The sequence below is a fragment of the Achroia grisella genome, unplaced genomic scaffold (assembly GCF_030625045.1).
Source record: "Achroia grisella isolate CSIRO2021 unplaced genomic scaffold, CSIRO_AGI_Agris_v1 utg1179, whole genome shotgun sequence".
Taxonomy (NCBI): domain Eukaryota; kingdom Metazoa; phylum Arthropoda; class Insecta; order Lepidoptera; family Pyralidae; genus Achroia; species Achroia grisella.
The window spans coordinates 1,998,313-2,019,470 of record NW_026712591.1 but is presented as its reverse complement, the minus strand read 5'-3'; the positions used below and the strand labels follow the sequence as shown (position 1 = coordinate 2,019,470).

The following is a 21,158-nucleotide window of genomic DNA, read 5'->3' as shown; positions in this document are numbered from 1 at the left end:
ACTCTTTCTTTGTCCCAAACAAACAAGAAAATTTCTGACTGATTGACATGACATGAAAATTGACAGTCTGTCAGTTCATATGATTTCTTCTCAAGTAGGGTGCAAGTGGTTCAGTTTTTTTATTTTTGTTGTCAAAGTTCAACAAGTAGCGCTTTCTCGTCTAAGAATCCCAAGGGTTGGCTCAATGTGCGAAGGAGAATTTAGGCATAACACGTGCCTAAATTCTTTACAAAATGAGTTGAAAAATACTCAAATAGGAGTTGACTTGCCAAGCCAAGCATACGATCCATAAGTCCTTCAACCGTATTTGGAGCGATTTCTGTTCGCCCTCTATAGTTCAATGAAGCTGTTAAGCTGCAGCCAACATTGGAAAAGTTCTAAAAACGAAAAAAGAAAACAGTTTCTTCCTCGAGTTACGTTTGTTACGAGTTTGCACTTCTCTAAGAATGACGGTGAGACTGCGAACTGTCAGTGCTACTTTAAAAAACAATGACAATGACGGCAGTACAAAAAAGTGCTCTGTGTGGAAATGGTTGTCAAATCCAAGGTCAAGTTTAAATCAAAATAAATAAATTATAGGCCATTATATGCGCTAGGGCGCACTTTTCAATTTGTTTCTTGTTATTTGAATGATTTTTTAACAGTAAGAATAACAATTATGTTTTAAAATAGTTGTTAAAATTTTAATTTAGTATTTCATTTTTTTTTATTTTTCAGGTTGTTTTATAGTCATGTTCTTTAAGAGTTGTTTAATGATAAGACAGACATCACCTCTGATAAGGTTTCAAGGCAAATCTTATTCAACTTTTCGTCGTGGAGTTCAATTTTTTTTTAAGAAAAATTTGTTGTTTACTAATAGTATTACCTCCGGAGGGTTTATGGCCATTGGTGACTTAGTCCAACAAGAAATTGAATATCGGTCCAGTATTCTTACAGAGAGATATAATTGGGGACGTATGGGTATGTCATCAATATTATTAATTACTTAATTATGGTTTTATTTCTCCTAATCTATTCTCCTCTTCATATATTTCTCCTAATCTACATAATCATTTTCAGCAAGGATGTTTACTGTTGGCACCTTAATGGGACCATTACATCATTTTTATTATATTTATTTGGATAAAGTCTTACCTAAGGCGGATATTAAAACAGTCTTCAAGAAAATACTCTGTGATCAATTCTTTGCATCACCAGCAACCATAATTTGCTTTTTTTATGGAATGGGTTGGTTAGAAAAGAAATCTATAGAACAGAGTACAACAGAAATTGTAAATAAAATTAAATATGTATATATGGTGAGTCCTTTCTTTTTATAAGTATAATTAGTAAATAACGGGATCTCATCACGTTAAATGAAGACATGTGAAGACGAATATGTGTGCCCATAAAAGATTTATTTACCTTCTACCTGCTGTTCTTCAGTTTACCTGTGTTCATGGCGGTTGAAACACTGTCGAAATATCAGAAACTCAATAAAAATAAAATGTGGTAAGATTCCGTGGTTTACTAATTATACTTATAAATAATGACCGCGTCAAACTTAAAACAGTATACTTTCTTTTTTCATTAAAATCTCTTAAATATTTTATTAATGAAATTTCTTATCATGTTAATTCTGAACTTATTGTGACGAGATTTTTGTTGTTGGTTATTACCTAAGTTTGTATAAAAAATACAAACAAAATATCATGTTTCTTGTTCTTTAAATGCTGACTTTGTTTTGGTCAATTGACTGAAAACCATTCAATTAACAAACAAAACCTTTGTGTTCTACACTGACTCGATTGACAAAATATAGTTACATGCAGAAATAATTTATAAATATTTATTGTATAAACTAGTTGTATTGTTATTACATCACTAATCATATTATTTTCAGGGAGATTGCTTATTCTGGCCTCCAGTACAGTTTGTCAATTTCTATTATTTACCTACACAATACAGAGTATTTTACATTAATATAGCAACAATGGTGTTCAATATATTTTTGTCTTATATGAAACATTATGATCAACATTGACTTAGAAGATCTGTGCCACTGGAATTATTTTAATGTAAATATTGATTACAGTTTAAAATGGATTTGAAAAGGCTTATTTTCATTTACTACTATTCCAATTGCATTACACAATGTGATAAATCCAACACACAACAGTGTGGGAAACATTTCCTAGTATTTTATTATTTATCTATTATGACAGTGAGTAAACTTACTCACTTATGGGTTTAATTCAGTTTTTTTAAGTAGTTACTTCTTCCATAATTTGATGAAACTACATACTGATTATGATGAGTCATTTAGGTAAATTTAACAAATGAATAATTCTGTATTTATGTACCATACTAGACCTTGCCTGAAATGGGTGTACATGTATTATACATTTAAATGTTCTTCTTGAATCACTCTATCTATTGTTAAAAACTGTAATTAAAATCAATTGTAAAAGATTTATAAGTACTTAAAATGTCCAACATGAATAAAATGTAAGAATTAGTATCTGACAGGATGAAAGCATTTTATTTGTAAGCATATAAAATAGATAAGTTTTTCCTTAATTCTCTAATAACAATATTAAGTTAACCCCAGCACATAGTCCAATCATCTTTTCTTGTTTGCAATTTCACAACAATACGATATAATGCAAGTCCTGGGCCAAGCGGAAGACCTAAACCTATTACTATGTCTGCTCGCCGCGCCATGTTTAAGGCTTGCCCATCAAATTCCTGAAAATAAAATATTAAAATTATGCTTGTCATCTTGAACTACATAGAAGTGTAGAAAAAATATAATATTTTTTTTATTTTATTTATTTATTTATTCATTTATTTCAGGCAACTAGGCCCATATTATAAATACCTTATAGACTAACATACATATAATATAATATTTAAAAACTAATACAATAATATTGTCTGTGTGATCACGGCACTGAAGACGGCAATCTGCCACGGTAGCGTCGATACACCACACCTTTCGACATCAAATAATGGACTATAGTCGTATTTTTAATTAGACGAAGCTAGCTGACAGTAGCTAATGTCACATTGTAAAATAATGTTGCCATATTTAAAGTAATAGTGATGCGTTCAGTTCTCAGTTAGATGAATGAACAATGAGTGTGAATAGTTAATCATTACAAACTACAAAAGAAAATTGTATAAAAGTGCTCTGATATAAGTTACTAGTAACTACAATCAGTTTTTTGACGGCTTATTACAAAGCGCGCGGCTACTAGTGCCAACACAAATCAACGTCGCGAGCGTCTGTCGCCATTTTGTTCGTAATTCGGCTTCTAACCTCTGGTCTGAGAGCACCAATGTTTTTTTTTGCGCTCACGCTTTTTTATTAAGTTTTTCCTCATGTTGTGTTTGTGGTAATTGTTGGGTATTTTGTATATTTACTATATTGTTTCATACAAACAATATGGATAATAAGCACGTCAAGCCAATTGTCTCCAAGAAAGACGTTACCGAAAAACTTATGATATCGTCTACAAATACGTATTTGAGAAAGTATTAATTACCTATTGAGGCTCCCAAAAAAACAAATGTATTTCGAAAACAGCTGACATTTTGGGAATTGGTATGACCTCAGTCTACAATGTATTAAAATAATACAAAGTGAACAATTTAAGTCTCCCGAGAAACGTGGAGCGAAACACTGTTTCAAAGATAAATTATTATCAATTTTTAGACAGATTTATAATTAATGTCACTGAAAGCGACAATGATTTTTTTATCTGATGATGAATAAATACAAATTTTGTAATAAGCGCAGTTTTTTATTTTTATTACCTAACTATATTATGTTATATATTGTTATATTTTGTACATCTATAGTTTCAATTACATTATGAATTGTAATTAACAGTCTTAAAAGTTTTACGCAATTTTTGTTTGTTTAAAATACTCGGTATTCAGTATAGGTAGATACAATAGGAACATAATCGTCGTAAACTCGTTGGTATGTATAAAGCACGGCTAAAATTCAAACCCCGTACCCGATATCGGCAGTTCGGCACACTAACTATTCACTAGACAATCGAGGCAATTCCATTAATTCAGGAGTTTTTTCAATGATTCACTTTGTCACAACACTATTTTTATTTCATCAAATACTGACAACACAGTAAACGTCAGTTGACTTCGTCTAATTAAAAATATGACTATAAAATTATTAGAATGACGTTTTAAATGAGTTTTATATCTCTCATGTGTATTAAACACATCTTGCTCATCAAAAACTCATCATTAGGAGTCCTCCAATATTCAGTCTTGATATTTGTATTGAAAATAAAGTTTTTTTGAAAATAGTATTTATCTATACATATCAATAAAATTGGAGCCTGTTTGTAATATTGAAATAACCGCTTTTTACTACATGCATATAATAATATAAATACGGTACATACAGCAAAATAACATTTTTTTTACAAATTTTGTCTGTTTGTTCGGCTAATCTCTGAAATGCCTGGTCCGATTTTGACTGTAACTGATGTAATGAGGAGTATTATAGGCTACTTTTATTTTAGAAATATAAAGTTAAATTCCACGCGGACGCGCGCGTTAAGTCGCGAGTACGGCTAGTTTAAAATAATATTTTAGATTTATAATATTATCCATACCATTATGTTTTGTCATGCATACTGTCAGCCTAAAGAAAAAAACTAAGCTAAAGACACATAATTTTTGTAATACATAATATTGTGACGATCGATAGAGAGCAGTGGAAGAGAATGACGTACTGCGCCGACCCCAATTAATGGGATAAATGCAAGGCAATGATGACGTAGAAAACACTGAGACTGATACAAACAAATATAATCATGAATACAAATGTTTCTAGAATCGACCCACGGCTATCGGAAGTAAAACATTGTGCTAAACGGAGCCCGTCAATAATATGTTTATAAAAATAATTAAATTACCTGTTCTTTTAAAATTGGAGCAGCTTCTGGAAAATTTGTCATAAAATATTCATATACATCTTCAGTAGTCCAGTTTGTTATATCTGGTATGCTTGGATCTATTGGTAGATCTCCTAATTTTGATTGCGCCCTATCCATTTCATGAGGTTTTAAAAATGGATCTATCATAGGTGAATTATGTGATTCATATTCAATACCAGGTATGATTCCAGGTGATCCCATTAGTACAGGTCGCGATTTAAGGCAGTTGTTGCACTCCCATTGGTCCCAGGCTTTTAATCGTTCTGGTATTCTTGGAGTATGGCATAAAGCATGATAAGCATCTGAGCATATACTGCAGACTGTTAGTATCCCCTGGAATAACAAATTGTTCATATATACTAATAGTGAAAATTAATACATAGACTACCTAAATGTTTTGTCCTAATTAAAATTGAATATGTATAGAAGTATTGAATGTATGATATGGATACAAGGAACTTGGTATACAGTTCATGACATTAAAATAATATATAAATATTTAACTTACAGCATCATTAGTTTCACAACAAACAAGACAGGTCTTGCAATGTGGACATTGCCATGTATTATCGGGGCGAGGTTTTAATATTCCAGAACCAGACTGCAGACAGCTTAAGTGAGCTTTATTGTTACAATCACGGCATTCAACCAGTCTATCATTAGAACCCCTAGGTTTTTGAATGTGGCATACAGAGCAAACTCCTGAAGTCTCATGAGGCATTGGTTCATCTTGTTCTAATTCATCAGCACTTCCATCTACAGACAGTTGACTTTCAGATAATGGAGTACCTTCCTTGTCTGGTTTTTGCTGATTACCAGCACCCAACAAACGTTTTTTTATTGTGCTTTTGTTAAGTGAGCCTACAGGTCTACCTCTTTTACGTTTGCTGGGTACATTATTATCTGAGGGATCAAAGACTTTCTTAGCCATTTTTCGTCTTTCGCCAACACGAACTGCTGAGTTGCGTGTTGTAACAATGTTTAATCCATTGCTAGTGCCACCACCACGCTTTTTAGGTCTTCCTCTCATTCGTTGAGGTGACGAACGACATGATGAATTGGCTGAGGAAGTCATCTGCAAACATAAATTATATTATTTTTTTATATATATGGTCTAATAGTTTATCAACAATCCTAAATCCAAACTAGTATTATAAGGAGTAAGGTCAATTTCATTTTTTGTCTTTTAATAGACATACTCAAAAAATATTTTACCAATTTAACATATCTTTTATTTATAGAACAAGAGATACATGAAAATTCTGATAAATAGATTATTTATTATTGCTATAGTGTAACAAATAAAGTATATGTCAGGGTTACCTTTGTATTAGAATCTACACTGTACTCAAATTTAAAGCTGTCTGAGCTGTCACCATCATGGTCTGCAGGACCAAGGGCTAAATTTCCATTATGTAGTTTTACCAGGCTGCCCGAAGACAACTCCTTGTTAATTATATTTTCAAGTTCTTTCTTTGAATACTTGGATTCTTGAGATGCTGCAGCTCTGACAAGATCTTCAAATGCTATGCCATTTTCTAAATAGCTTTGGTCTTGATATATAAGAGTAGCAATTGCAGATGTAATTATTCTTCTTTCACTTGTTGCTGATGAATTTGCCATTTCTGTAAAATGAATTTTAACTGTGAACTGTGATAGTGTGAGGGAAAAGTTATAGGAAAGGAAAAAGGTTTGCTTATATTAAGATGGTAAATGAAAAACATATATGCTAACACTTTTATAACTATATATAGACTCTCTCTGTCTGTTTACACAAAACATTTTTTTATATAAAAAAAATATATGAAATATCATCATCTATAGAAAATGTCTAACTGAGCCAAAATACAGAAAAGTATAATGTACATTTATTCTAAGTAATAACAAGAAACTTGAAATCTAATTAAAATAGATTCTTGTATCAAGGAAATGAATAAAACATATTCATTTAAATTATAATGTGGAATGTCCAAATAAATATTCTTTAGTGTTCAAATACATATGTTATATGTAGTGACAATACATACAAAAATAATGTTTAAAATAACTTAGATAATGTTATCTCAGTACCTCAATGATATACCTGTTTATAAGCAAGCATGAAGCAGGAGCACAAAACTAGAATTTAAATATAAATATTGTTATTCACATATTTTAAATGTAGGGTAAAAAATCTAAATAAAAACTTGTTAAAAAGTTAGAAAATTATACAGATGACTTTGATTACCATGTGGAAAAAGGTAGCATAATGGGAAGAAGAATTAATCAAGATTTGATTGATACCATTTTTAATTCATATTATTTTTAATTCATATTAAAGGCTTTTTAATTATTTAATCATTTCTTTGGTTTTAATTTAAAAAATGTTTTTATATATTGATAAAAAAAGGACCTTCCCATCTTTAAGGTATAGTCACCCCACTTGTATACCAACACACACTTTGTAGGAATGTAAATGTATCTAGCATGTTTTAATGTTATTTGTGAGAAAATTTAAATTCTGTGAATGGGAAATAAAGTCATCTGGTATGATTGTTTTAATTTGCCAGAGTAATTATATATATGTCATATCTTATAATATTAAAGAACAATGGGATCTTATCATAAAATAAAAAGATATATAAGATAATTTTATTCTTTAATATTAAATATTCCTATTAAAATGTAGTAAGCTATTTTGCAAAATGCTATTAGCATAATTAGATTTTTATTTTCTTTGCAATTATCATATACTGTAGGATATATTTTTTTATGTATGATCTTTCAGAATATTTTAAAACACTAATAATTTGAAATATAATAGGAAATGCAACTGCTAAAGATAACAGCAATTACCAAATCATTAAAATCTATTAATACAGAATACAATAAATTATAATGGTTATATGGCTATGATAGAAAAAAAATCATCTAGTTTAATTACAATGGGCATATTTTTACATAATATGTTACAAAATAAAACTTACCGCTATTCCGACTTGATTTTTTCCGCCACTTAGCAGCGTTCCTATAGCTTACATTATCTTTGTAATCAACTTTAAATATGCTTTTTTCTTTCAAGCAACGTTTTAGATCAGCCTTAGTATCTTTTGGTGCTACTTTATAACACTTTAACATAAATTTGCAAATTCTATTAATATCTGGGCGGGATTTACGTGAACGTAAATGATCTATAGCAGCTAAAATCTGTTGTTTATACTTTATCTCTGACATTTCTGTAACAAAGAAGAAAAATAACAGTTACAATTACTTGTAATAAATTTAAATTTGTCTTTGTGAATTATTCTGGAAAAATATTCAATATTATTTACCTAAAATAAATCATGCCGGCGTTTATAATCCTACAGGTCCTCGGTCTTGGAAATGGAGAAATTTATAAAAATAAACTTGACTTTAATGCAATAACACTGTGAAATAAATTCTATAATGATAGTAGAATATTAATTTAGTAAATAATTAAATTACTTTATCAGTTTGTTCGATAAAGAGTTTTGAGAGGAAAAACAAAACACAGATAATAAAAACAGTAGTAGTAGTAGTAGTATATTTTATCCACAAGTGGATAGGCAAAGGTACGAGACCATACAGCCTAATCTTCAGTAGTATTTCCATGAAATTCAAAAATTCTTCAAGGCTATCGCCTTGAAGAATTTTCGCCAAATCTTTTCATTAATTATAAGTTTGTTTTAAGTCCTTGTATGTGTCCATAATTGAAATGTTTATAATTCTCCGATAGTTGCTATGATAAAGTCGTAAATTGGTTTAAAAGTTGCAGTCCATTTGAATAGTTCTTGAAGCGATGGCGGAATAATCTTATATAGAATAAAATGCAGATCAGAAAGAGTAGTAGTGGTATATTTTATCCACAAGTGGATAGGCAAAGGTACGAGACCATACAGCCTAATCTTCAGTAGTATTTCCATGAAATTCAAAAATTCTTCAAGGCGATATCGCCAAATCCAGATCAGAAAGATCGTATATAGTAGTTTTAGTACGACACAGCTGGGTGCTAACAATATGACATTGATAGATACATGACTTCAAATTGACAATTAGGGCTGTGGGATTTTTAAGTCATACTGAAAAATATTGTTATCTTTTTTACTTACTCATTTAGGTATAATCATGCAACAAGGTTAGCAATATTATTATAGATTATTCAATTCATTGTTGTTAATTTAGTAGTATTCATTTATCTGTAGAAGTACATAATTTATAAAAATGAATACCAATATTTTTATTCCTGTATAGTTTATTTTCAGTTGTCTTCACGTCTCGATTAGAATTTAGTGTCAATTACATGGCATAAAAATTTTGAATTTTAAAATACTGACGAAGGAAACAATGTATAACAGAACGTATATATTGCGATTATCATACAATAAAGTTAATTTTCTATCATCTACATTTTATTCCACACAAGCAAAAGAAAATCTGTTATGGAAAATTGTAAATGTAGCTATTATTGGAGCCCCTAACTCTGGAAAAAGTACGTTAGTTAATAATATTGTTGAACGAAAGGTAAGTTGCATATTTTCATTATCGAATTACGAATACTTAATCTTATTTTGGTTTGTGGCTATACTTTTCTTTTTAGTCCTAATAGTCGGCAATATGTATAAAACGTTATTATAGATTTTGTTTAGTATTTTCTTAAAGCTGGCATAGTGCTATGCATGATGCTCGACCAAGCAGAGTATGCTCGCAATGGAATTATAGTTTCCATTAAAAACAATATTCTCCAAATTTGAAAATTTATTTATTGCCCAGTAGTATGTTTGGTCTTGTCAGAATGAATTGTGCACACCATTGGTACAGTAGTTTAAGATAATAAGTATGAGAAAGAAGTCAGTCATATAACATTGCTTATAATGATAATTATTCTGGGAATTAAGTACAATGATATTTCCACCTGATTCAATAGATCATTAGCTAGAATGCAATATTTTTCTTTTGATTTGTAATCATAATTTGTGTTTTTTTACATTCTAGATATGTGCTGCATCCAACAAAGTGCACACAACTACCAAACTAGTTAGAGCTATGTGTATTGAGAATAGCACACAGATAGTATTTCTGGACACTCCAGGAGTTGTTACAGAAAAAGAGCAAATGAAGTAAGATACTTTAATAATCATAATAATAACAAAATACATCACAATAATGCTTTGTGTACTTTTGATAATATACAATATTTCTAACAATATGAAACAGTTAATGACATTGTGAAAGATGGAGACCAATACAAAGAGCAAAGAAAATGGCACTGGTATAGTCATAAAATATTGTGTAATAATGACTTGTCATATAAAAACAATATAATATTATAAAAAACATAGATAATAAACAAGGTATAAAAATAGTTTGCAACAGCACATATCAGCAAGTTTTTCTGGAAGACTATCTATATGGAATAATTACAATGAAAACTAATGCTGCTGTTTTAGCTTTTATGTTATATTGTTTTAAATTTATACCAGCTCTGGATCATGCTTTTTACATTGAGCATATATGACAGATAATGCAAGTGGTATTTTTTAATATACTTACATAATATGAAGCTTTACATTATGAAAAAAAATTGTAATATCACCTATACACAACATACAGCACCACAGATCTTAGATAATACATATTAACAATCTAGGTACTTCTCATGCATTGATATTCCTGAATATTAACATATAGGGACTTACTATATACTAGGCAAATATATTAATTATTTGTTTTATATTTCCAGATATAAGTTACCAGCTTCTATGATTGGAGCATACCACAAAAGCCTTAACTGTGCAGATGTTATTGGTGTAGTCCAGGATGTTTCAAATTATTACAGTAGAGATAGTCTTCACCACCAAGTAACTGATATGTTACAAGGAGTCAAGAATATACCAAGCTTTTTAATTTTGAATAAGGTAGTTATTGCTTTCATAAAAATCATATTATCATAGTTTTTTTTATTTTGAACAAACAATAGTTTCAAGATATAATTTTCACATATTCATCATACCAGAATATACCCACTGCCTGCTACACAAGTAATAAATAAAGAGATTACTTATTGTCATTATATGTGTGAGATAGTAGTAGTTAACATTTTGCTATTCATTGATTTATTAATTCATTTTAATTAGTATGATGGTGAAGTGCCTATTCAGTTTTTTTACACAGTTTCCTACAGTAAAATCACCTACACATGACACTAAATCTGTGGAAAATATCAGTAAAATAGGAAGTAGTGGAGAGAATTAAAGAATTAATAAAAGAGAGCTTTGGATGTCTTCCTAAATTGTCTAGTGTGTAGTGTATATACGAAAATTTTATCCTGATCATCACTGCTTCAATATTGCCCCTGATTTTAATGTCTTGTGTAGTCTTACTAATATTTTTCTGTTTACATGAATCAAATGTATCTCACCAGGGGGAAAGTAGATTGTTAATAATGTGGATTGATAATCTCATTGCTAGCAATATACCATGTCAGGTTGACCTCCACACGGTTCCCCCTGGAAACCATCGTGATAAATTCTTAGTGAATTTGTTACGATGGGCTAACTGACCTCACCTCATGTTCATCTTATCATCCTCCACTGGTGCCTCGCCAGCGTAAACCGTTAGCGCAGACGGGTGCACCATTCATTATCATCCATAAAAAAAATGTATCTCACCAGGGGGGAGGGGATTGTTAGTAATGTGGACTAATGATCCCATTGCTAGCAATGTACCATGTCAGGTCGACCTCCACGCGGTTCCCCCTGGAAACCATCGTGATAAATTCCCAGTGAATTTGTCACGTTGGCCTAACTGATCTGACTTCATGTTCATCTGATCATCCTCCACTGGTGCCCCGCCAGCCGTTAGCGCAGGCGGGTGCACCATTCCATTATCATCCACTAAAATAAAAATCTCACCATTATGGTAAGTACTAACCTTATGAATTTACAGTTCTTATTACATTACAAAAACTTATTCTGTAGGCATATTGAAAATTTTCATGAAATTCATTACGCTCTTTGACAACATTACTCCTAAGTTCATATATCCTACATGTTGATATGTTCTGTAAAAAATTCAGTGTTGTTCCAGCAGAGATTTTTACAGGGTGGCTTAACACACAAACAGACAGTTATCGCCGCGTCACGATATTGTTGTATGTAAAGATTAACAATATGACTTTTTTATTGTTTTAGATTGATAAATTAAAATCAAAAAGGCAATTGTTAAGCACAATAAAAAACTTGACAAATGGTCGTATTGCCGGTAAACCAATACCTGGCACAGAAAAAGAAAGCAGAAATAAAAAAATCCAAAGGGGATTTGCAAACTTTTCTGACGTGTTTTTAGTATCAGCTTTAAATGGAGATGGTGTTAAGGAAATTAAGGTAGGTATATATTAATAATCTAAGACTAAACTTTAAACTTGGTTGCAAATATATATTAAAAATAATGAAATAAATGCCATCTCTATGGCATTTCATTCGCAATTCCTGTAATTTGTGTAATAGTTAAATGGTCTTATATTATTTTTAAATAAATGTACATATATGAAATAATGTTCCCAGTTCCTCTACCGGGATCCCATCCCATCATCTTCCTGTTGTCAAAACGCCAGTAGAGGATGATGAGATAAGTGAGTTAGGCCATCATAGCGAATTTATCAGGAATTGATCATGATTGTTATCAGGGGCGACAGGACATGCTGCATTTATAGCTATAATGCCACTGCTAACAACCTCTTCCCCCCTAATTTCGAAAACAAATGATTAATTATTAATTGTTAGTTCTGGTAGCGTTCACCATTAAGTTCTTATGCTGTGTTTTTTTGGTGTATGACAGTTTAGCGCATAGAGAACGAAAACGCTGTAATAAGCTAGTCTAGTAATGGGCAATAGTTGCCCATGTAGTTGTATGTTTGCTTTTACCATGTGCATGTGAGTAAGCATTTTCATTTTGCAAAATTAAAATAGAAGACCCGATTTTGTTTCAGGATTATCTCATAGGCAATGCAAAACCAGCTAGTTTACACTATTCTCCAACCGATTGGACGGATCAAACACCAGAATCACTTATAGAAGATGCTGTCAGAGCAAAATTCTTGGATTTCCTGTCTCAAGAAATTCCATACAGTCTTAAAACCCAGTTGGAATATTATGATGATGAAATAGAAGATAGGATCGTAAGTTCAGTGGCTGTAGAATGTCCATCTGAGAGAATAGCCAAATTAATAAGTGGTGCTGGTGGTGGTAGATTACAACAAATTAAATCCCATATTAGAGATGATTTAATTAGCTTATTCAAGAAACAAGTTGTTATAGATATACAATTAAAAGTAAAAACTAAAAGTTAGATATAATGTTTGTGCCTTATTAGAGAATAAAGAATTTATTTAAAAAATATCCTGCAATTATTTTCTTTTTCATCAATAATACTACAAAAAAGTCGTTGCTGTGGCAATGACTGTGTATAAGAAAGTTGAAGTTCACAGGTTTTTTTAAAACATATCCGGAACTGGAAATTGAATCTGCTTAAACTTTTAAAGTAATTTTATTATTAAATATCTATTCTTTTATTTATATTATTAGATAGCAAATTGAGTGATAACAATGTAATATTTATGGTTTATGTTAAAGAATAATTCTTGTATACACAATATCTTACGTTTAAAGATATCTGAAATAACACATTATAGTAACTAAGATAGTCATGATAATATGTATCTACACTGTATTCGTTACAAATGAATTGAAGTGGGTGTTTATAATTTCTAATTAACAGCTTTTCACTAAATGAAAATATATACGATAAACATTTGAAAAAAAAAATGTCGTTAGTGTTGCTAATGACTGAAACGATAGGACCGAATTTGATGGGACTTTCACTCGCAGTTAGCTAATGCTATAAGGAGTACTTAGGGTACTTTTATTTTAATAAGAATAAAATTAATTTCACGCGGTAGAAGTCGGGGTAACAGCTAGTGATATATTAATTGTATGGATGGCGTAGAACACATTACTTTTCAAGTTTAATCTCACCACCTTTTTTTTCTTTTTGACATTTTGTACTTTCATTGACATGAAATTACAAAATGTCTTTTTTTTTTTTTTAAATAAGATTAGATAAAAAATAATATTACATAATCAAAGGCTTTTTCAAATACAAATTACATAATCTTAGATAATTTTTTTTTTATATTTAAATACATTTTTCCACAGACATATTCGTCCGTGCCTTTTTTAATTTATTTTAATATTATAATATTTATTTAATTTCCATTTTTGTACAACTCCAGCCGAGATGTTACAATTTGCCTAACAGTGACACCGAGGCAGACCTTATCCGTCTGGCCCAGAACCACCGCTGGCCGGCCGGGTGAGTTGACAACATGCAGTGTCACCCATCTTTATTTGGAGGATTAGATTTACCAATATGCATATACAATTATATAAATCTTACACTACTACTAGTTTCACAGTTTTCATTACATTGTGAAATGTAAGAATTCATAATGTAACAATACACATTATGAATTCTTACACTGCATATACAATTATATAAAATCTTATTTTAACACTATTTTCAAAGTTCACTATTTGTTATAGTCCAGGTTTTGTTTAATTATTGATTGTTTATTTTCACAGTTCACTTTTTGTCGTAATTCGGCAATTTTTTTTTTCCCTTTTTCACTTCCCTTTCCCTTTTTTTTTTCTTTTTTTTCTTTTTTTATTATACTTTTAGCGAGCATGTTCTGGCCTTTCCAGTCCAAAGCGCCCGACGATGCATCAGCTGTTCCGGTTTTCTATGTGCTGATTATTTTAGCGCAATCAGCGCATCAACGATCGCCCTGTCTCTATTTTTAATCGCCATCTGCAGTGAGTACTCACGAATGTTCGAGTGAGTCGCGCCTTCGGCCTCTTGTATAAAACGAGCAACTGCGTCTTCTCGATTTCTCGTATAATATACGCAGTCGCCTGTGTGCCTGGTGATGGCTACCACGGCATGAGAGTAGCTGCCATGCACTTCCAAGGGTTTACTTCTAGTATTGATGATAATAACCCTCTCCGATGTCAGTCCCTGGGCCTCATGAATCGTCAGCACTTTAGACTCCTCGTCCATTCCATATCCCTCGGATATTAGCTTTGCTTTCTCCGCTTGGGTATGAACCAGGTATAGAGTCCTGCTTTGGTCCGATGGTATGACTTTGCTGTCGTATTCCATGAGCCTCAGCGACCTAGTCCGGAGGTTGGTCGAGTATATCCCGTTGTATACTTCTCTCAGGGCATACGCTACATCCAAGGGGTTTCTGTGAGTACATAGAAACTCCCTAGTAATACCTGCTGATTTGTTAGATCGCTCGTAGGTAATTTCAAATAGGTTATGCCTATCTATAAAGGGGAGTTGATTTATGTCGCCAATAAGCAGGACATCTTTTGCTTTGGCCATTTCTGCTGCTAGCACTATGGCCCCAAAGTGGTTCATAAGGGCTTCATCCACTAGGATGCGGGACACATTAGTATTGTCCCTTTTGCCGTTAACCAACAAAGAGGCCATTGTTCTCCTGTGTTTTTCGTTGTCTTGGCTTCCAGCTTGTTCTTGTTGTATAATCTTAGATAATAATAACAATACAAAACATTAACAAAATGTTATATTACAAGCGTTCCTTAAAATGTTTCTTTTTTCCTTATTTGAGAGATTCTTTTTAAATGTTCTGGAATGTTTTAAATCTATTTTTTCTTCAAGATCAGCTAATTTTCCCCTGCTTTTATAATAAATGCTTGCCCAAGTATAGCTGTATTCAAGATTTTAAATGTGCAACACTGTTTCTAATTATTCTCATTTGAGACATATTACAATATAGAATTTTTAAATTATGAACGGATTAAAATTGCGAACCGTACTTTGTGTGAAGGGCTGTATAAAAAAATAACTTAAAAACAATAATTAACTTTAAAACTTAAAAGATAATTTATAAGACTTTAATTATAATAAAGTTTGAATTTTATTTGTGGTTTTCTGTTGTGTTTTGATTGTTTTACGCAATTTATTTATTTCCGACGGTGCTTAGCTACTATCAACATCATGTATTTTTTTATTAAAACAAACGAGTTTCAATCTTCCTTTATAATTATTTTAAGCTTAAATGGGAATTGTTCTTTAACGTCAATAAATAAAAGTACTTAACATTATCTCGGGTTAGCTATTCATGCTTAACAATAGAATTGTACGAAACACTAAAGAGACTGTCTACAACTTAACCGCACAACTTTGTTAAGACTTGTTTACGGACAGTTACTGTTTCGGTTTATGTGATGGCGGTCTCCAACTTGGTAGAAAGCTACCTATATAGGTTACATAATGTATGTATATATACTTACTACAAGATTTCGAAGTCTGCCATAAAGAACTTAAAATAGCATCTATATTTTCCTATTTCCCTAATTATTAGATACCTACCTAGTATACCTGCGACATGTATATAAAGAATAGTTTTATTACGAAAACAAAAATAAGCCACAACCAAACTTGTTTGAAAAGTGTCGATGCATAAGAGAATATGAAATAGTACGTACCTACCTACATAGTATAAACATTTTGGTAGTATAACCGATACGAGTAGGTATAACAAAATGTTGAAAATATGTAACATCGTGGGCATCTTTTATCTTAGAATTAAATATTTTATGTAAATACACGTAATATGAGTTCACCTATTACGAATTCATAATGGGTATATAGAGAGAGCTTTTTGACTGGTATGGTAGGTATGCATAAAGTGTTACGATGCCTCAAAACTTCTAAGTTCAAGTTATGTACAGACTTAGCTAATAGGATTGCCAATCTACGATGACTTTCGCCGGAAATTTGATATACCTAAAAGAATTTTATGGCAATGGAAAAAGGTCCACTTTTAGATAACCACTATTTTTTATTTTTGCGGTTCTGTCCATAGGACAAGATTTGTAGTCATAGTCGGTCATAAATACAGGTTTCAGTCCACGAGGATCTTTGTGCTGTATTAGAGCCTATTCTTTGGTCGTTACCTTTATTTTGTATTATGTCACAAAAATGTTCAGATAAATCTTCATCATTGCGGAATTGTGGGGATTTGCAAATATTAATGATAATATAAGTATTATTCTCCTCCTATTTTATTCAAAATTAAGCTTTTCGCCGTTGGTCGGACAGGACGAAGCCCTTAAGATAGATCGTTTATATACATACAAATTATATCTCTCTATATTGTAAATTTATTGATAAACAAATTAATAATAATTAAACACAAACTCTTTGGCAACAATCATCAATATAACTAAGTATTATAATATTAATCATTGTAGGTACTACTAGGTACATTAAACTAGATATATTTACTTTTAAAAATTGGGTATAAAAGTTAATAATTATGATTTCAATTTTTTGTAGAGAAAACGTTTCTATAAAAAGGTGCGGTGAATCTGTTCAACAGAACCCTACACAAGTTGAAAACTCTTGTGATCCTATTGTATTGTAAAGTTGGTATCGATAAGGATCTCGATACACTTGGTAGGTTACACCTACACTAAATAATGAATAGGATCTTTGCTTTTGTGTCTACAGTTCTGGATATTGACGATCACGATAAAAAATCTTTTTGAACATTCTTTTGGCTGAATAGCTAAACACTAAATAATTTTTAGCGTAATTACGAGTGACACTGCAATAGTAATTATCGAAATAATTTTCGTTTAAATGAACTCATTGGTGAAGTACTTATTTTTTTAATGTACATTTTTACGACTGATAGCCTCATTTCAATTGATTCAGCTGAAAAGAATAGGTAAAAATGTAACTGAGCTGTAGCTTTTTTAATCAAAATGAGTAGGTACTTATTAAAAATTTAACATTCATTATAAGTTTAATGTTTTAGAATGAAATTTAATTTGTATTCAATTACTTTAATATGTAGGTAATTCAGTTTATTTAATTATTTAATGTTATTGAAAGTATACTTAGTATAGGTATGTAGGCTACCAACCTCCTTGCATAAACTAGCCATATAACACAAACACATTTTAATAAAAAGTATATTGTCAAAATGTCAAATTCATTCGCTTGCAAATTACTGATCTAAATAAGTTGTTAAATTAATTATTATTTGTTATTTTTAATTCTGATATTATATACACCGTCATATATTCAATCTTTTATTAATATTACTCCTTCTGTATATCAACACGCCAACCTAACCACACTGGTGACACCCTATTGAACATTTTTATTTGGAAAATTTGGAAGATAAAATATGACAGAGAGCAGCACTACATCTACAGTAAGAGACGGTATGTCATCTGAAATTTTTAAAGTAGCAATTAAAGTACCACCCTTTTGGCCCGAAGAGCCGAAAATATGGTTTGCTCAGGTGGAAGGACAATTCGCTATTTCAAAAATTATCAATGATTTAACCAAATTTAATTACGTAATAGGTCAACTCGATCAACAATTTTCTAAAGAGGTAAAAGACGTAATTATCAATCCGCCTGTAGAGGGAAAGTATGACAAGCTCAAATCAGAATTAGTTAAGCGTCTCACTGCACCAAAGGATAAAAAGGTGAAACAATTATTAATGCACGAGGAGCTGGGAGATAGCAAAGCCCTCGCAGTTTCTAAGACATTTGCAGAGTTTAGCTGGACCGAAGGTACCGGATGAGTTTCTTCAAACGATTTGGACCAGCCGTCTTCCTGCACGTATTCAGACCATCCTTATAGCACAATCTACGGCTGATTTAGAAGTATTAGCGGATCTAGCTGATAGAATCATGGATCTCACGCCATGTTCACCCCACGTTGCTGTCATGAGTCGTGATGATGCAGGCCCTAGTTCCAGTAATATGGCGAATGAATTAGCGGAGTTGCGTAAACAAGTGAAGTCACTCACTATGCAATTGGATCGTCGTCAGCGCTCTAGGTCTAGGAATTCACATTCACAACGTAGCCGATCATCATCAAGGTCCCATACCAATTATAAAAAGTTTCCCGTATGTTGGTATCATTATAAATTTGGTAGCAAAGCGAACAAGTGCGTAAAACCATGCGACTATAGTCAGGAAAACTAACAAGGCAGTGGCGACAAGCGATTGCCCAATTTCCAGTAGTCGCCTTTTCGTTACGGATCGGAATACAAAGACTCAGTTTCTCGTTGATACCGGAAGCGATCACTGCGTCTTTCCTCGATCACTACTACGAGAACGTTGCACCAAGACCAATTATCAACTGCGTGCCGCCAACGGAAGCGTCATCGATACCTACGGCTACGCACATTTGAATCTGGACTTAGGACTACGTAGGCAATTTCCATGGAGATTTGTAGTTGCTGATGTAACTAAATGTATTATAGGTGTAGATTTTTTATCATTTTATAATTTAATTGTTGACTGTCATAATCAATGTTTAATAGACAATACCACTACACTTACTGCGAAAGCTACACATTCACATCCTTCCAACACAAGTCAATCGATTAAAGTTTTAATAGGTGATTCTAAATTTCATAATATTTTGGCTGAATTTCCTGAAATTACTGGACCGGCAGGTGTACATAGAACCATTACACATAACACAGTTCATCACATACGCACCACACCTGGTCCACCCGTTCATTGCAATCCTCGACGTCTAGCTCCAGACAAGTTAAAAATTGCGAAACAAGAGTTTGAGTCTAATGGTACAGCTAGACCATCAGAGAGTCCATGGGCATCCCCATTGCATTTAGTAGCTAAAAAAGATAACGGTTGGCGTCCTTGCGGTGATTATCGCATGCTAAATGCCAGGACCATTCCTGATACGTACCCGATTAGACACATTCATGACTTTACTCATTCTATTTCCGGTTGTAAAGTGTTTTCTACTATTGACCTTGTTAAAGCGTATAATCAGATACCTGTCAATATCGAGGACATAACGAAGACAGCTGTTACAACTCTTTTTGGTTTATACGAATTTCCGTATATGACCTTCGGGTTGCGTAACGCAGGTCAATCTTTTCAAAGATTTGTTGATGAGGTGACTAGGGGACTTGATTTTTGTTATAGTTATTTAGACGATTTCCTTATTTTCTCCCGATCTGATGCAGAGCATGAACAACATTTACGTACAATTTTTACTAGAATGAGAGAGTACAGTATAATAATTAATACAACTAAATCAATTTTCGGTGCATCAGAAGTTACATTTTTAGGTTATCGAATTTCTGAGATAGGTACATAGCCACTTGACACTAAGGTGCAAGCTATTAAGGATTTTCCTTCACCAAAAGATGTCAGGCAGCTTAGACGGTTTTTGGGCATGATAAATTTTTATAGGCGTTTCTTACCTCATGCTGCTCAAACACAGGCACCCCTCAATTCTCTTTTAGCAGGTTCAGTTAAAGGTTCTAATCCTATAAATTTAACAGGAGATACTCTGAAAGCTTTTGAATCTTGTAAAGAAAGCCTTTCCAATGCTACACTTTTAGCCCATCCTGATTGCGAAAGTAATCTCGCGTTAGTAACTGATGCTTCAGATACAGCTATAGGTGCAGTATTACAACAACTTAGGAATGGCGTTTGGGAGCCTTTAGCATTCTTTTCTCAAAAACTCAGTCCATCTCAACAAAAATACTCACCATATGACCGGGAACTGTTAGCAATTTATGAAGCAATAAAATACTTTCGTCATATGCTCGATGCTAGACATTTTATAATTTACACTGACCATAAACCGATCAGTTTTGCTTTTCATGAACGGAAAGTTAACTGCTCGCCTAGGCAGTATAGGCATTTAGATTATATTTCTCAGTTTACCACTGATATCCGTCACATATCCGGCAAGAATAATATGGTAGCTGATACATTATCTCGTGTTGAAGATCTACTATCACCAAGCAGTTTAGTGGCTATAGCACAAGCACAGGATACTGATTCCGAATTATCTCATTTCTTAGTTAATCCAAATTCTTTGCGTCTTGAAAAACGAGAATTACCTGGAAGTTGCGTTTCCTTGTATTGTGACATCAGTACAGCAACTCCTAGGCCGTTCGTACCCAAGACATTTTGAAGAGAAATCTTTAACAGTCTGCATTCTCTGAGCCATCCTGGTCCTAACGTGTCAGCTAAATTAATAGCTCAGCGCTTTGTTTGGCCTGGCATCAGAAAGGACTGCAGATTGTGGGCTAAGTCATGTATAGCTTGCCAA

At 32.2% G+C, this 21,158-nt stretch overlaps 3 protein-coding genes across 4 annotated transcripts; 2 read left to right on the top strand and 1 right to left on the bottom strand.

The window, feature by feature from the left end:
* Positions 1-710: 710 nt before the first annotated feature.
* Positions 711-2,096, top strand: LOC131852728 (mpv17-like protein 2; the record flags this gene model as incomplete). The annotated part of the gene is made up of 3 exons (XM_059203457.1): positions 711-960; positions 1,060-1,298; positions 1,883-2,096. Coding segments are annotated over 3 exons (630 nt in total), but the record flags the coding sequence as incomplete, so codon positions are not given.
* A 374-nt stretch (positions 2,097-2,470) lies between these two features.
* On the bottom strand, positions 2,471-8,439 carry LOC131852958 (histone-lysine N-methyltransferase 2D-like). 2 transcript variants are annotated; one of them, XM_059203715.1, is made up of 6 exons: positions 8,264-8,439; positions 7,919-8,167; positions 6,276-6,577; positions 5,461-6,027; positions 4,932-5,285; positions 2,471-2,727 (listed from the first exon to the last, which is right to left on the bottom strand). In XM_059203715.1, the coding sequence occupies exons 2-6, from the start codon at positions 8,163-8,165 to the stop codon at positions 2,581-2,583; spliced, it is 1,617 nt and encodes a 538-aa protein (XP_059059698.1). In that variant the 5' UTR covers positions 8,166-8,167; positions 8,264-8,439; the 3' UTR covers positions 2,471-2,580. The 2 variants fall into 2 exon arrangements, with proteins under 2 accessions (XP_059059698.1, XP_059059707.1); XM_059203724.1 differs by lacking the exon at positions 8,264-8,439 and adding an exon at positions 7,023-7,070 and having other exon boundaries at positions 7,919-8,005.
* A 585-nt stretch (positions 8,440-9,024) lies between these two features.
* Positions 9,025-13,318, top strand: LOC131853041 (GTPase Era, mitochondrial). The gene is made up of 6 exons (XM_059203837.1): positions 9,025-9,087; positions 9,204-9,473; positions 9,945-10,069; positions 10,693-10,867; positions 12,143-12,334; positions 12,940-13,318. Exons 2-6 carry the CDS (start codon positions 9,297-9,299, stop codon positions 13,297-13,299), a joined length of 1,029 nt encoding a protein of 342 aa, XP_059059820.1. The 5' UTR covers positions 9,025-9,087; positions 9,204-9,296; the 3' UTR covers positions 13,300-13,318.
* The last annotated feature ends 7,840 nt before the right edge of the window (positions 13,319-21,158 follow it).

Excerpts from the sequence above, each read along its gene's own strand:
- LOC131853041 (XM_059203837.1), top strand. The coding sequence starts at position 9,297 with ATGTATAACAGAACGTATATATTGCGATTATCATACAATAAAGTTAAT. Across the intron at positions 9,474-9,944 it reads ATAATATTGTTGAACGAAAG|ATATGTGCTGCATCCAACAA; the intron begins GTAAGTTGCATA and ends TTTACATTCTAG. Across the intron at positions 10,868-12,142 it reads GCTTTTTAATTTTGAATAAG|ATTGATAAATTAAAATCAAA; the intron begins GTAGTTATTGCT and ends TTATTGTTTTAG.
- LOC131852958 (XM_059203715.1), bottom strand. The coding sequence starts at position 8,165 with ATGTCAGAGATAAAGTATAAACAACAGATTTTAGCTGCTATAGATCAT. Across the intron at positions 5,286-5,460 it reads GTTGTGAAACTAATGATGCT|GGGATACTAACAGTCTGCAG; the intron begins GTAAGTTAAATA and ends TTGTTATTCCAG. Across the intron at positions 2,728-4,931 it reads CTCCAATTTTAAAAGAACAG|GAATTTGATGGGCAAGCCTT; the intron begins GTAATTTAATTA and ends TTTTATTTTCAG.